The 15,426-nt window shown below is 49.1% G+C and overlaps 2 protein-coding genes across 4 annotated transcripts in view; both read right to left on the reverse strand.

Moving 5' to 3' along the window:
• Positions 1-3,887, reverse strand: part of CNP (2',3'-cyclic nucleotide 3' phosphodiesterase) — an 8,529-nt gene extending 4,642 nt beyond the window's left edge. Inside the window, exons 1-2 of one of the 2 annotated variants that reach the window (XM_003786361.3) lie at positions 3,747-3,887; positions 1,833-2,505 (exon numbers count right to left, since the gene is read on the reverse strand). In XM_003786361.3, the coding sequence (XP_003786409.1) occupies positions 1,833-2,505; positions 3,747-3,749 (676 nt within the window). In that variant the 5' untranslated portion in view covers positions 3,750-3,887. Of the gene's footprint in view, positions 1-1,832; positions 2,506-3,549; positions 3,645-3,746 lie in introns of those variants that run through there. The other variant, XM_023511277.1, reaches the window with a different exon arrangement.
• A 1,588-nt stretch (positions 3,888-5,475) lies between these two features.
• TTC25 (tetratricopeptide repeat domain 25) overlaps positions 5,476-15,426 on the reverse strand; it is a 25,929-nt gene continuing 15,978 nt past the window's right edge. Inside the window, exons 9-12 of one of the 2 annotated variants that reach the window (XM_003786362.3) lie at positions 11,334-11,530; positions 9,383-9,483; positions 8,536-8,620; positions 5,476-5,963 (exon numbers count right to left, since the gene is read on the reverse strand). In XM_003786362.3, coding sequence (XP_003786410.1) covers positions 5,476-5,963; positions 8,536-8,620; positions 9,383-9,483; positions 11,334-11,530 — 871 coding nt within the window. Of the gene's footprint in view, positions 5,964-8,535; positions 8,621-9,382; positions 9,484-11,333; positions 11,531-15,426 lie in introns of those variants that run through there. The other variant, XM_023511279.1, reaches the window with a different exon arrangement.

Raw genomic sequence — 15,426 nt, forward strand, 5'->3', positions numbered from 1 at the left:
TGCTGTGGCATCATGAATTACAGCAACCTCCAACTCCTGGGCTTAGGCGATTCTTTTGCCTCAGCCTCCCAAGTAGCTGGGACTACAGGCAGCCGCCACAATGCCCGGTTGTTTTTTTGTTGCAGTTTGACCAGGGCTGGGTTTGAACCCACCACCCTCGGTATATGGGGCCTGGTGCCCTACCCACTGAGCCATAGGCACTACCCCAAGTCACTAGCTTTTTCCTGTTTATTCCCAGACTGAGTCCCTATGAGGATGTCTCACCCTCCACAGTGGGGAAGACCTCTACTGTGAGCCTGTCCTTGATCCATTATGTTTCTCCTGCTGTAAACGGGGCAGAAAAGGATTGCAGTTTTGTATGCAGGGTAAAAGCAGCTTTGAGTGGCAAACATCCAGGGCAGAAAGCTAGCAGCTCTGACCAGGAGGAGCCCTGTCTTTCAGGAGCTTTACCCCCTACCTATTCACAGGCAGAGGGCTCTCCTGGTCACTGTCACTGCAGGCACCACAGTTGTCTGCAGAATTTGAGCTTCAGGACCTGAGAAAAAAAATTCCCTGAGAACTCCACCTTTGAGCAATACAAGCTAATATAAAGAAACACAAGTAGGGGGTGGCACCTGTGGCTCAAGGAGTAGGAGGCCAGCCCCATATACGGGAGGTGGTGGGTTCAGACCTGGCCCCAGCCAAAAACTGCAAAAAAGAAAAAAAAAACACAAGTGGGACTATTTCAAGTATGAAGGTAATCTAAAATTGGGGGGCTGCACCTATAGCTTAGTGGGTAGTTTACACACCAAGCCTAGCGGGTTGGAACCTGGCCCAGGCCAGCTCAAACAACGACAACTGCAACAAAAAAATAGCCAGGCATTGTGGCGGGCACCTGTGGTCCTAGCTACTTGGGAGGCTGAGGCAAGAGACTTGCTTAAGCCCAAGAATATGAGGTTGCTGTGAGCTGTGACGCCACAGCACTCTACTAAGGGTGACACAGTAAAACTGTCTCAAAAGAAAAAAAAGTGGGGGGAGGGGAGCCAGAAATGGCTTAAAGGCATAGAGAGCCACGTTTCCCCAGTAGGCTACTACAGAAGAATGATAGCCACCACGGTTCCCCTTTATCCTTAACCTACTTTTCTACTGAAGTAGAAAGCCTTTGGCAGAACACCTGTTCAGAGTCTAAGGCTACAGCCCCCATATCCCTTCTGGCTCTGTTTTCCCATCTGGAAAGCAAGGGATTTTAGACTATGTATGAGACTCATGTCCTCTGAAGCCATGGGATACGACGTTACTGGTGGCTACATCAACTAGCCCAAGGCCTGGAACTCTTCCCCAGTCTAAGAACAGTAGTATTAGTTTTAATTTTTTTGCAGCTTAGGTTAATATTTTGTTTGAGAACATGGTTCTGCTGCTAAAATTGAGTTTGCAAACACTGAGCCAGATCCTCCCTGAAAGGCTGTATTATACAGTGACACATTGCCTGTAAACTGTTTTTCCCACTTCCAAGACACGAGACAGGGCCAGTGGTCTAATACAGTCTGAGAGAGGACAGTTGAGGAGAAGAGGGCCAGAAGGAAAGGAGCAGTGAGAGGGAAAGTCCTCTGGGAAGTACCTCCCTATGTGTTCCCACCATGCTTCCACTACCTGGGGCAGCCTCTGAAGCACCAACTTGCTTCTGCCTCCTCCAGGTGGGCTCCATCTGCCTCCCCCAGTCATCACCCAATCCTCTGAGTACATAGATGATTCTAATGCACAGCATCCTGTACCCAGCAGTGGTGGGCTTACGAATGAGGCAAATGGTGCAGGAGTTTAGTGTCCCTGCACACCCCCCACACCTTGCCACCTACAGTGTGGAAGCTCCTTCTTGAAGGCCTTGTGGTTCCCCAGCTCGTCCAGGAAGACCTGGCCAATTTTGCGGAGGTTCTCAGAACTCTTCTTGGTCAGGAACCAGCCGAAGTAGAGTGGCAGGATGTCCTTCTCCAGCCCAGGCTTCAGCTTCTTCAGATCTTCAGCTGTGAGCAGCCACTGGTTCTTCTCCTTGAGCTGGGCACAGTCCAGCCGCCATGCTGTCTTGGGCTCTACCAGCACCACCTGGTACTGGTATTGGTCGGCAATTTCAAAGAGTTGCTCCAGCCGGTCCCGCTCATGGTTGGTGTCATCTACCACAAGAATTCTGATGTTCCCTCGTCGGCAGTAAGCAGCCAGTTCCTCATCAAGCCGCTTGTACTCCTCAGAAAAGGTTGCTCGAGCGCCAGGGTTGATCTTGTAAGCATCAGCAGACACCACCTTGGTGCCATCACGGTACTTGTCTACGATGACCCGTGCCAATGTAGACTTGCCGCTTCCTGGCAAACCACGCAGGATGAAGAGCGTCTTGCACTCGTGCAGCGTGGCCACTGTATCCTCATCCTGAAGGAAGGGAAACTGCAGCTCAGGCTTGTCCTTGGCCCCTGAAGATGACATTTTTTGGAAGAAGATCTTGGGCAGGAACGCGTGGCTCTTTCTGGAGAAGCCTCTGTTCTGTGTAAGGAGAAGAGGAGGAGGTGTCAGCCCAAGTCAGCCTCAGGTACGCTGCCGGCCTTGCCCCTCTCTCTGGCCTGCTTGTGGCCACCTTCCCAAGCAGCTCAGTACTGGACTTTCTCTCCTTTTCAGTCCCTGAGTACCTGTTTCTGGTGATGGAGGAAGGAGAGGGTTGTCTAAAGCTCTTCTACACTCTTACTGTCTTCTTCCTAAGGAGCACCCATTGCTGCCACCTCTAAAAGGAAAACATGCTGGAGTGCATGCACAGCAGGCCCAGAGACTGAGGTTCTGGGACTGTCGCTAACTTTTATATTCTTGGCACTAATTAAGGACGTCCTCTTTGGGGGGTGGGGAGTCCCTGTGTCTGGGCCAAGCCACAGCTGCCTTGGCTCTGACTGTGCAAAGAGGGTGGGGGCAAAGAAGGGTTACCCCCCAGACTGCTTCCCTTCCCCCAACAATGGCAGCAACAGATAATACTCTCTTGTCTGGGATAAGGGGACAATGGTCCCACAGAAGGGATGGGGGGGCAGGGCAGGCAAGCAAGGGACAAAGGGCCTCATTGACCGTGACCGCCACCTCCTCTTCTGCCCTCTCCCGCCCCCTGCCCCAAGTTGTGGTCTCTGTGCCTGCCCCAGGACTGGTCGGCACAGGGTACCTGCATTCAGGGGCTAGCTCTTTCCACCACTCTGCTCTGTGTAGTCGCACCTCTCTGAGTCATTTCTCTTCCCGTCTGCTAAAAGCCACCAGTAACGAGTCTTTATGTAAATCCTCTCCGGCACTAACCTGGCCCCGCCTCTCTGCCCCCGCGAAGTTTAGCTGGCGAGTGGTTTAATCTCTCTCGGCCTAGGCCAGCGTGAGCCTGGCCTGGAAGCGGCCGGGGCACACCGTCTCGCTCCCTAAGGTCCAGGCCCACCCCCCACTCCTCAGGGTCTCCCCAGGCAGCGGCATTTTCTGCAGTTCCGGATTCCCTTCCTCACAAACGCCACCGTTTTCCTCCTACGGCTGCATGCCCGGTCCCCCAACCTCCCCACATTTCTGTCCTACCTTGGGGCTGCCCTGGAGTCCCAAAACAGCTTAAATTCAGACCCGGAGCCGAGGGTCCGCATTTGCATGTCATTTCCTCCCGAGAATCCCCAAATAGCATTGTTTGCCGTTATGGTGCTACCCCCGTGCCCGGCCAGCGCCTCCCACTTCCCTTGCATCCCCTGTCCCCTGCTTCCGGCTTCCACGCGTCCGCTCACCATGGTGAGGAGGGGGGCGCCACCTGCGCAAGCACTAGCTCTCCGGGCCGCCCGCCTGCGCGGAGGGACACGGGAGTCCGGCAGTGGCGAGACTCCGAGCCCGGCCGCCTTACATAGATCGGGGGCGGGCCAGGGCGGGGCGGCACCACCGCGCGCAGGCGCCGCGAAGCGAAACTCAGACTCGTGCTCGCCTTGTCTTTCACGCCACGCGGCCCGCCTGAGCCGCACCTGTGCGCTGCAGTGCTCGGGAGCTCGCCGGCTGCTTTCTCCTCTTATACACGTCAGACGCAATCACCTTTCTCCAGCCAGCGCCGGGGTTAAGCGAGCGAGGCAGGATCGTGCAAGTTCAATGTTAGATCTTGTCTTTAAATTTTGATTTTAATTCACCATGGATGTTTTCCATTAATTTTTTTCTTACAATATTGCATTAAAATATATTTATCTTACTGAGATCGTTGGCACCCTGTTCAGTTTTGCATGTGAAATGCCTCACTTGCCTCACCCTACTTCCGAGGCCCTATGCAAGCTGAAAGTTAATACTCAGCTCTGACCCATCTTCCAGGACGGCAGTGGTCTTAGACCAGCTGCTCAAGTGCCACCTCCTCTGTGAAGCCTCTGAAAGCTCAGTTGGAGTTTTGAGTTTCCTGTGTACCAAGAGCAGTGCTCATAAGCGCCACACCAACCCCTGAGGCAGGTACCGTATTATACACAGAAGGAAACAAGCTTCATACCTGATGGTGGTAGAGGTGGAATGCCTCTGCTGCCCAGACTCCCGGGCTATTCCCCTGTACTTTTGTTGTACCCAATGTGAGTGGAATTATAGAGAAAACGCCAGCACACTGAGCTCAAATTAGGTATGGGGTCTTTTATTGGCTAGCTGACCGAGATGGATTCATATTCTAAATTCTCAGTGCCTGCATAAAAAAGAAGGGTTTTTATACCTTTTCTCAGTTGAGGTGGGAAGGTGGTAGGTAGAATTTTTGAAAGGTTAGGGTTACAGTGCTGGAGGTTGGTTAGTTACCAGGGGAACCGAGGCTAGGAATGTGGTTTTACTAGGGTCTGCTGTTACTCTGGACTAATCCCCTGTCTCCGCAGGATATATTGGTTTAACAACTAATTTCTGAAAGGCCTAAGTGCTGAAGGGGAGGAGGAAAGAAAATGCAAATTGGGGTTTCTTTAGCCTTTCACTCTGGCTGGAGTTTTCTTCCTCTGGGCCTTAATGCACAATGCCCTTCATCAGTCCCAGCATTGCTACATTCCGCCTTCCATACTTAGCTGAGGCTGTCCCACCATTGTTTCTTCCACAAATCTTCCCACCTGTGTCCTGGAGACAGTAGACCTCAACACTATGACCAATGTGTCATTGCTGTGCAGACACACATCTCCCTTCCCAGGCCTCCTTCCTCCTTCCTTTAACCTTGCTGGGTTCCCTGAAGCCCATCTGTTTCTTCACTCTCCTGAAACCCTTTCTTCTTAGCACCTTTCTCATTTCTTATATGAGGCTCCTCTGAGAATGGGTGCAGGGGAGGAGGTGAAATGATAACACTCAGAGTTTGTAGGAGTGTAAGGTATCTATTTAATGGTAAAATAGCGACAGAAAGAGGCAGAGGTGATCTGAGGAACCCAATCCCTCATTTGTCCTATTTAAGACAAATCTTATCTAGCAATCTCAGGTACCCTCTGAGCATCAGCCTCCTGATCTGAACACCTACTCACCATAGCTTCATTCTTAATCCTTTTCTGTTTTTTCACCATTTTCTGTTTTTTTAATTTCTCCTTTTTCTCCCAATTCTGTTTCTCCCTGTTCTCCCAACTTTCTTCTGCCTACTTCTGAAAGTTTCTTCTCTAGTCCTTCTGATTCTTTTCTGCTCAATTCTCCTATGAGTCTTTGACTGGATTCTCCAGAAGGCCTCCTGTAAATGTCTCTTGATAGTCTTCTGCCCAATGCTGGTAGTTTCTTGCCTGTTCTTCCTGATTTTGTGTCATGTTCCTTGGCACCTTTTCCTGGATCTCTTCTGGCTTTTTCGGCTCCCACTCTGTGCTGTCTACCTGCTGTACTCTCTGGACCCTCCCTGAAACCCTCATCGTCCTCCGTCTCTTTGTCACTCTCAATTTGCTCTCTTTCCCACTCCTTCATCACCTTCTCAGGTTCATCTATCTCTCCACTCTTTTCCTTCTTTGCCGTTAGTGTTTTATCTTCAAACAATGAAGTAGCCTCTTCTGAAAAGTAACAGAAAGGAGAGAAGATGAAAGTTTCTTCATCTCTGTGGAGGCCTGTGCTGAGAAGCAGATGTGAGAAGGCCTTGAGAACAACTGTTTTCACAAGCTCTTTAAATTGGTGCTAAGACACTATACCTGTCCAAAAGGAGAGACAGGGAAACATCATTTACTGAGTGCCAGTACAACATCATATGAGGTATTGTACAGATTATACTATCTGGTTGTCATGAAACTGTCACTGATTAGACTTTGAGTCAAAGTACCTGAGATTGCTAGAATAGAAATCACATAACAATCACACTGAAAGTAAGTAAATGGCAGAGTGACAATTTGAATCTAGGACATTCTGACCCTAGAGTATATTCTCTTCTCCCTACAAGAAACAGCACACAGAGCCGGACACAGTGGCTCGTGTCTGCAATCCCAGCACTCTGGGAGGCCAAGGTGGTTGGACTGCCTGAGCTCAGGTTTGAGACCAGCCTGAGCCAGAGTGATACCTCATCTCTAAAAATAGCTGGGTGTTGTGGCAGGCACCTGTTTTCCCTAGTTGGGAGGCTGAGGCAAGAGAATTGCTTGAGGCCAAGAGTTTTAGGTTGCTGTGAGCTATGACGCCACTGCACTTTACTGAGGGTAGCATAATGAGACTCTGTCTCCAAAAAAAGAAGGAAGGAAAGGAAGGAAGAGAGGGAAGGAGGAAGGGGAAGAGTGAGCACAGGTGCTGAGAAATGACAGAAGAATTTTCTTCAGCATCCTTATTCTATCACTTTTTCTTGGTCCCTGGGAAGCACATTCATTATTTGTTAGGACGTTTCCTATCAAAGTATGAGCAGGCTGCTTAGTATGAAGTTCAGGTGCAGAGCTGTTTTACAGCTTGGGAGAACCTAGCTCCTTGTTTTCACCAGTTACAGAGAAAAAAGTCACCCATCTCTATTTGTGCCTCCCTCACTTTTTCTGGAAGGCCCTGCTGTGTAAGGCAGGGCACCTGCCCAGGCTCTCAGGGATCAGGGTTCCCAGCCCTTTAGAGGTGAACACACATGCAATGCTGCCACCTGCTGTTCTGAGAGGAAAGTGCCTAGCAGCTCCAGCACAGAGCTCTGGAGAAAAGTTTGTGGGAGGACACTCAGCCTGGCCAAGGGCAGGCAGGGAGAGCCACAAGGAGCTATCTTTCAAGCTGTCTCTCTTCTCATCTGCCGTTTCTCTACCTTCTTAGAGCAGCTCAAAGGGTATGTGGAGGCAAGGGCAGAGCCCTATCTGAGGGAGTTTGGCCACCATGTGGCAGGTGCCACCTAATAAAGGGCCATCATCTGGCTGCTCACATGCCCAGAAACTTGCTGCTACTGCAGGGCCTGGACGGAAGAGAACTTCAACCGTATAGCCGGGAGGGCTGTGGCCAGGAATCTGCACTGACCTGTCCTCCCAGGCCCCAGCCCTGGCTCCCCTTAGCTGCAATCTGCCTGGGCAGAAGGCGCTGCTGGGGGGTGGATGGGGGCAGGCAGAGGCTATCTTCATCTCCAGAAATAGTGTGACACCAGGGCAGAAGTATGGGTTCTAGAGCCACACTGCCCAAGACAAAGCCCCCGTGGGACTGTCACCCCTGCTTCCATGCCCTCAGCTATAAAACATGCTAATTAATGTTTCCTTCATGATGTCCTTAGAAAGATCAGATGAGCAAGTGTGTGCAAAGCCTTTAGAAGAAGGTACAGCCCACAGGAAGTGTGAATGGTGATCAGCTACTGCTTTTTTCTTTGTAATTGTTTTAGTAGCTGGGACCACAGGCACCTCTTGGGCAGCCTCTGCACCCCAGCCCAACCTGGCACCCCTCTAGCACTTGCCCTTTCCACTGCTGGCCCAAGCTCAGTGCTACACAGAGGGGAGAGTAGAGTCTGGGCCCCCACTCCCAGCTCTGGAACCCAGGCAAGTGGCATACCTTATTCAGCCTCTTTGCACCAAATGGTACGTACCTCCTAGGGTGGTGAGAGTCAACAAGATAATTCCTGTCTGGTGCCAGTGCCTGGCATGCAATAAGAACCCCCAAAAGTGTAGCTGCCACTGTTCTGCCAGAGAGTGTGTGTCTGTGCTCCTCCTGTTCCCTACTAGAAATTCCCTACCCCTTCCACCTTTCTCCTGCAAAACTCCTGGGCATCTTTTGGTGCCAGAGGTAGATGATTCCTCCTCATCAAAGCCTCCCTTTCCTCCTCAGAGGCGTCTGCTGTGTGCTCTCTCTGCCACCTCTGTGGCAGTGCCTGCTTTGTCCCGGACTGCAGACAGGCCTCTATCTCCCCAGAATCTTACCTTTCCTAGCACACGACAAGTGCTCAATGGTGCTTGGTAAAACAAGTGAAGAAATAAATGAGTGGGCTCTCAGGTCCAACAGCCTGAGGTGAGCTGAACCCTCTCCCTCTCTTGCCCCAGGGACATTCAGGGACTGTTGGTGGCACTGAAATCAGCGTGTATAGTGGACAACACCAAGCCCCCAGACCTGGGGAGCTTTTGGGACATGTGGCTAGGCCTGAAGGCAGAGAAAGAAAAGGGAATCACTGAAGTTGCCTTCTTAATACCAGGAACTCACCTTTGTCTTTCTTTTCTTTGAAATGCTCTCTGTAGTTGGTTTTCTTCAGCTCTTCAATGATGCCCTTGTTGGCATCATCCAAGGCCTGTGGAAGGTAGAGGGAGTGGTGAGCTCTTAACCCTGTTTGGTACCTTTTCCTTTCCTCACCCGAGCCCCAAGCCCCAATCCCAGAAGGCAAGGCTCTGAGCTAACCCGGCCAGCCTTGGTTTCCTTCTGGCTCCTCTGAAAACCCTTTCCCGTAGTTACTCTATCCAGGCTAAGCGTATGAGAGATACACACTGTGAGTAAGTCAAAAATCATTTCTCTCATGGCTAGGCATGTATTTGGGACTTTTTTTTTTTTTTTGCAATTTTTGGCCGGGGCTGGGTTTGAACCCACCACCTCCAGCATATGGGGCCGGTGCCCTACTCCTTTGAGCTATAGGCACCACCCATGTATTTGGGACTTGTGTCTTTCTACAAATTTATGCCTAAAGCCACTATTGACTTTAGTCAATGCAAAAAAGACAATCCAAGCCCCTAAGCAAGACAGCAAGCTAAGGAAGGGACCCAAAACCTCACCAAGGGGATGGGCTGAGAGGCCTGGCCTGACCTCAGAAGGGGCTTCAGTTTCCCTATCACTAGGTTCCCACTCTACCTGGGCCTGGCCAAGCCTGTGTATCAGGTTGCTACACAGACTGATGGCAACAGCAAATGCCCCAGAGCTGCCACTGTGCAGCACGTGCCCTGAAGCTGGTGGGGAGTAAGTGGCTGTGGAGCAGCTGCCCGAGGTCGAGGGGGAGCTGAGGCCTGACCACCCAAACCCTGGCCCCACACCAGAGGAGGCCCAGCAGGGTGGAAAGGCTCACACTGAGGATGGCCTGCTGAGCCTCATTGTTGTGGACCAGCTTCGCCCTCTCCAGGGCCTTCTCAAAGTTGTTCACAGCCGACTCAAAGTCCCTCAGCTTTACTGCAAGGCAAATGGAGAAGACAGAGCAAAAGTAGATTGTGACAACAATGAGTGTTGCATGATGGAGCCCCTGGTCTGCACGGCCTTAGCCAGTGCCTGTTAGCAGCTAGAGTGAGTTGGAGTCAGCCAGAGGCCACAGGTGGTATCATGAAGCTGCTCCATCACAGTTCTGGGCCATGTCACCTCTGAGGCTGAAGCTTGGAACCTGAGCCTTGGATTTCAGGCCATTTACAAGGTCATTGAGGGAAGAGGACCTATGGTGTGAGCCAGGACACACACATCTGTCTCCAGGGCAGAAGAGAAAATCTTATCCTGCCGCATCTTTATGGTTGTTCCAGAAGAGAAAATTCATATTTTTCCAATAGTCATTCAAATTTTTCCAAAACACTGTGCAGATCAAACAGAACACAGAGGGCTGAATGTGACCCATGGGCCAGCTGTTGGAAGCTCAGCTCTCTCAAGCCCAGCTCCCACCGCAAGCTCACACAGCCAGTTAGCACAGCGCCTCCTGCTGCTGGGACTGGAATGATTGATTGATTGGTTGATCTGTGCCCTTTAAAAGAGCTTCACTCATGCCTGTAATGAGTAAGCACTTTGGTTGGCTGCCATGGGAGGAACACTTGACCCCCAAAGTTTGAGACCAGCCTCAGCAACAGTAAGACCCCATCCCTACAAAAAATAATAAGAAGAACTTTGCTGGGCATGGTGGTGCCTGCCTATAGTCCCAGCTACTTAGGAGGCTAAAGCAAGAGGATTGTTTGAGCACAGGAGCTTGAGGTTGCAATGAGCTATGAGGACACCATTGTACCACAGAACTGGCAACAGAGTAAAACCCTGTTTCAAAATATTTTTTAAAACTAAAATTAAAAATATAGCTTCACCTCAGAAGTCAGAAGGAAAGTGCTCAGTACAAATATCACTGTTTTCTCTTTCTTTGGTTTTATTTTGGGTTTTGTTTTTTGTTTGTTTGTTTGTTTTGAGACAGGGCCAAGCTAGAGTGCAGTGGCATCATCATAGCTTATAGCAACCTCAAACTCTTAGGCTCAAGTGATCTTCCTGCCTCAGCCTCCTGAGTAGCTGGGACTACAGGTATGTGCCACCATACTTGGCTAATTTTTCTATTTTTGCAGAGGTGGGGTCTCTTGCTGGTTCAGATCTGGAACTCCTGGCCTCAAGCACTCCCACCTTGGAGTGCTGAAATTACAGATGTGAGCATTTTAATTTTTAAGTGAATATGTAATCTTATTTATCTCAATTCTGGGGCTGTTTCCTCTTCTTTTCCCCCTCTCTGTACCTGACCTGCACAAATCAACACATTTATGCCTAGAGAATTTAGAGTTTTATTATAAGCTAGTGTTGAATATAAAGGGGAAAAAAAATTATAGAGTTGTTCAATGGCCACCACAAAACAGTTTCAGAACATTTCTATCACTCTAAAATTTTCCTTCATGAAACCTGGCCAATCTGCTAAACCGCTCAGTGCCTCAGTTTCCCCATGTCTACAATGAGGACAATGATGCCTACATCATAATGATTCAAAACAAGAATACTTGTGTAAAAAGTACGAAGACAGGAGGAATTAGCTGAATGCATGGGCACTGTTCTAAGAATGACTCCATGCTGTGCTGTGTGCAGCTGAGCTCAAGGCAGAGGCAGCTGGGTTTTGGCTTAAATAGATAGGCACTTACCACACACTGGCCAGAATGGAGTGGCTTATCCCAACTCTCAGAATTCATCTTAGGGGTAGGAAAACACCAGGATGGTAAACTCAGCCCACAGGATTCCCAGCCCTGGGTGACAACTGGGCCTGAAGGCTGGGAAATATAGAGTGGTCATCTCTGAGCCCATACCTTGTGCCTGGGCCACCAGAACGCTGGCATTCAGCTGCCACTCGATGTCCCCTTCCTCCTCAGCACACTGCTGGGACTTCTCACCATAAGCTTGGGCCTGCCATGCCTGGTCCAGTTCCAAGTAGCAGCGGCCAATCTCGTGGAATAGCCAGGTCTTCTCCAGGGTGGTTTTTGCTAGAGGGATTTTCTCTTCCCACCTGGGAACAGGAAAAACCAGGGTCAGTGTCTTCCCCTCAAACTGTGCACTGGCCCACAGGAGGCCAAGGCTTCCTACTGGATGGAAGAATAAAACTTGTTCTTCAACTACCAGTTATTTTTTTTGTTTGTCTGTTTGTTTAGAAAAAGAATCTCACTTTACTGCCCTTGGTAGAGTGCCATGGCATCACAGCTTACAGCAACCTCCAATTCCTGGGCTTAGGTGATTCTCTTGCCTCAGCCTCCCGAATAGCTGGGACTACAGGCGCCAGCCACAACACCCAGCTACTTTTTGTTGCACTTTGGCCAAGGCTGGGTTTGCCCTATCCACTGAGCCACAGGTGCTGCCCTGTCCTTTTTTTTTTTTAGAGACAGAGTCTTACTTTATTGCCCTTGGTAGAGTGCCATGGTGTCACAGCTCACAGCAACCTCCAGCTCTTGGGCTTCAGTGATTCTCCTGCCTCAGCCTCCCAAATAGTTGGGACTACAGGTGCCCACCACAATGCCCGGCTATTTTTTTGTTGCGGTTTGGCCGGGGCCAGGTTTGAAACCACCACCCTTGGGATATGGGGCCTGGGCGCTATTCACTGAGCCACAGGCACCGCCTTTTTTTTTTTAATTGAGACAGGATCTCACTCTATTGCCCAGGGTAGAATGCTGTGTAATCATCATAGCTCACTGCAACCTCAAATGCCTGGGCACAAGCAATCCTTCTGCCTCAGACTCCAGAGTAACTGGGACTACCAGCACATACCACCACACCTGGGCTAATTTTTCTTTTCTTTTCTTTCTTTCTTTCTTTTTTTTGAGATAGAGTCTCACCTGGGAAGAATGCCTTGGCGTTGTAGCTCACAGCAACCTCAAACTCTTGGGCTCAAGCCATCCTCTTGCATCAGCCTCCTGAGTAGCTGGGACTATAAGTGCCTACCACAATGCCTGGCTAGTTTTTCAATGTTTAGTAGAGGTGGGGTCACATTCTCGCTCAGGCTGATCTTGAACTCCTAAGCTCAAGCAATCCACCCCCCTCAGCCTCCCAGAGTACTAGGATTACAGATGTGAGCCCCTTGTTCTAGCCTGTTCTTTTAGATACAAGGATAGACTTAATAATCATTAACATATTTTAAAACTACTAAAGTTATTTTTATAACGTCTATGGGATGTTGAATTTGATATAATAGTTGAAAATGGTTTTTTGGAGTTTTTTTTTTTTTTTTTTTTTTTAGAGACAAAGTCTCACTTTATCGCCCTTGGTAGAGTGCTGTGGCATTACAGCTCACAGCAACCTCCAGCTCTTGGGCTTAGGCGATTCTCCTGCCTCAGCCTCCTGAATAGGTGGGACTATAGGTGTCTGCCACAATGCCCGGCTATTTTTTTGTTGCAGTTTGGCCGGGGCCAGTTTTGAACCCGCTACCCTCGGTATATGGGGCCAGTGCCCTACTCGCTGAGCCACAGGTGCTGCCCAGAGTTATTTTTTTTTTTTTTTTTTTTGAGAGAGAGAGTCACACTATGTCACCCTCAGTAGAATGTTGTGGCATCACTGCTCACAGCAACCTCCAACTCTTGGGCTTAACCAATTCTTTTGCCTCAGCCTCCCAAGGAGTTGGGACTACAGGCACCCGCCACAACATCCAGCTATAGTTGAAAATGTTTTAAAATGGTACTTGAAATAACATAAAAATGTTTAAGCAAAACTTAAGTATATATGAGAAAATCAACATAAAAAGATTGCAATAAGGCCAGGCATGGTGACTCATGTCTATAATCCCAGCACTTTGAAAGGCAGAGGCAGGTGAACTGCCTGAGCTCACAGGTTCCAGACAAGCCTGAGCAAGAGGGAGACCCCATTTCTAAAAATAGTTGGGTGTTATGGTAGGTGCCTGTAGTCCCAGTTACTTGGGAGGCTGAAGCAGAAGAATCACTTAAGGCCAAGAGTTTGAGGTTGCTGTAAGCTATGACACCACAGCACTCTTCCAAGGGCAACAAATGAGACTCTGTCTCAGAAAAAAAAAAAAAAGATTGCAATGAAAAAATACAGAATACCAGGGCTGGGCGAGTTGGCTCACACCTGTAATCCCAATACTCTGGGAAGCCAAGGCAGCCAGAGTCTTAGGTTGCTGCGAGCTATGATGCCAAGGCCAAAAATAACCAGGGCTCAGTGAGGGTGGGGAGCATGAGAAAGTGAGTCTCTGTCTCAAAAACAAAGAAGAGAACAGAATATCAATAAGAATAGTATTGCAATTAGTATACAGTGGCTTACGCCTGTAATCCTAGCACTCTTGGAGCCCAAGGCAGTGTAATTGCTTGAACTCAGGAGTTTGAGACCAGCCTAAGCAAAAGTGAAACTCCCTTTTCTAAAAACAGAAAATGAGCCCATTTTCTAAAAATAGAAAAATTAGCCAGGCATTGTGGTAGACACCTGTAGTCCCAGCTACTAGGATGCCGAGGCAGGAGGATTGCTCAAACCCAGGAGTTTGAGGTTGCTGTGAGCTAGGCTGATGCCACTGCACTCTAGCCTGAACAACAAAATGAGACTCTGTTTCAAAAATAAGAAATAAAAAATAAATTGGCACATAAAAAGGTTAGGATGAAAAAACAAAATATCAGTAAAAGAGTAGGATTAGAATTAGTACTTTGGGTGGTGGGACTGATTAATTTTTAATTCTTCTTTTCTGTATTTTCCAAATGAAAAAAAAAATTTTTTTTTTTTTTTTGGCTGAGGCCAGGTTTAAACCCACCACCCTCAGTATAAGGGGCTAGTGCCCTACTCTTTGAGCCACAGGCACCACCCCCAAATTGAAGTTTTATTAAGAACATACTTATTATAAAAGTTTATTACAGATCAGGCACAATGGCTCATATCTGTCATCCCAGCACTCTGGCAGGCCATGGTGGGTGGATTGCTTGAGCTCAGGAGTTTGAGATTAGCCTGAGCAAGAGTGAGACCACATCTCTACTAAAAATAAAAAAATTAGTCAGGCTTGGTGGTGGGCACCTGTAGTCCCAGCTACTTGGGAGGCTGAAGCAGGAGGATTGCTTGAACCCAGGAGCTTGAGGTTGCTATCAGCTAGACTGATGCCACAACACACTATTCAAGGTGACAGAGTAAACTACTTCAGTAAAAACGAAAAAGTTTATTACAGAAAGATACTAATAGGTGGGTGAACTTTGATACTCTTCTGTTTTTCAGCACGTAGACACTAGAGGCCATTCAGGAATCTGAATTATGTGGGGCAGAAGGCTGCTAGTGAATAAGCCTATCTTGATCAAGCAATAAGAGCTTGAGGACAATTTCCTCTTTGCTAAATGAGGGGGCCCAAGGAGCTGGTCTCCAGGCCTGGGCCTCTTCCAAGGCTTTTTGGGGCTGAGCCCACCCAACTGAGCAGATAACCAGCCCTAGGGTTGGATATCAAATTCTGGCAGTTGGGCCATCTGAAGAGCTCAAACTGTTCCCAGGCCCTATACAACTGTACAGAGTCACAGAATAGCCTCAGAAAAGGTCTCAGAGGTCAACTGATCCACCAGTCTCTGAATTTGTTTGAAGATGAGAATAACCTGTAGGTGGCGGCGCCCGTAGCTCAGTGGGTAGGGCACCAGCCACATACACTGAGGCTGGTAGGTTTGAACCTAGCCTGGGCCAGCTAAACAACAATGACAACTGCAACAAAAAATAGCCAGGGCTCAGCGCCTGTGGCTCAAGCAGCTAAGGCACTAGCCACATACACCTGAGCTAGCGTGTTCGAATCCAGCTCAGGCCCGCCAAACAATGACGGCTGCAATCAAAAAAATAGCCAAGCATTGTGGCAGGCCCCTGTAGTCCCAGCTACTTAGGAGACAGAGGCAGATACCACAGCACTCTACCCAGGGCGACAGCTTCAGGCTCTGTCTCAAAAAAAAAAAA

Source organism: Otolemur garnettii, unplaced genomic scaffold (genome assembly GCF_000181295.1).
Source record: "Otolemur garnettii isolate 467f Iridium unplaced genomic scaffold, OtoGar3 scaffold00018, whole genome shotgun sequence".
Taxonomy (NCBI): Eukaryota; Metazoa; Chordata; class Mammalia; order Primates; family Galagidae; genus Otolemur; species Otolemur garnettii.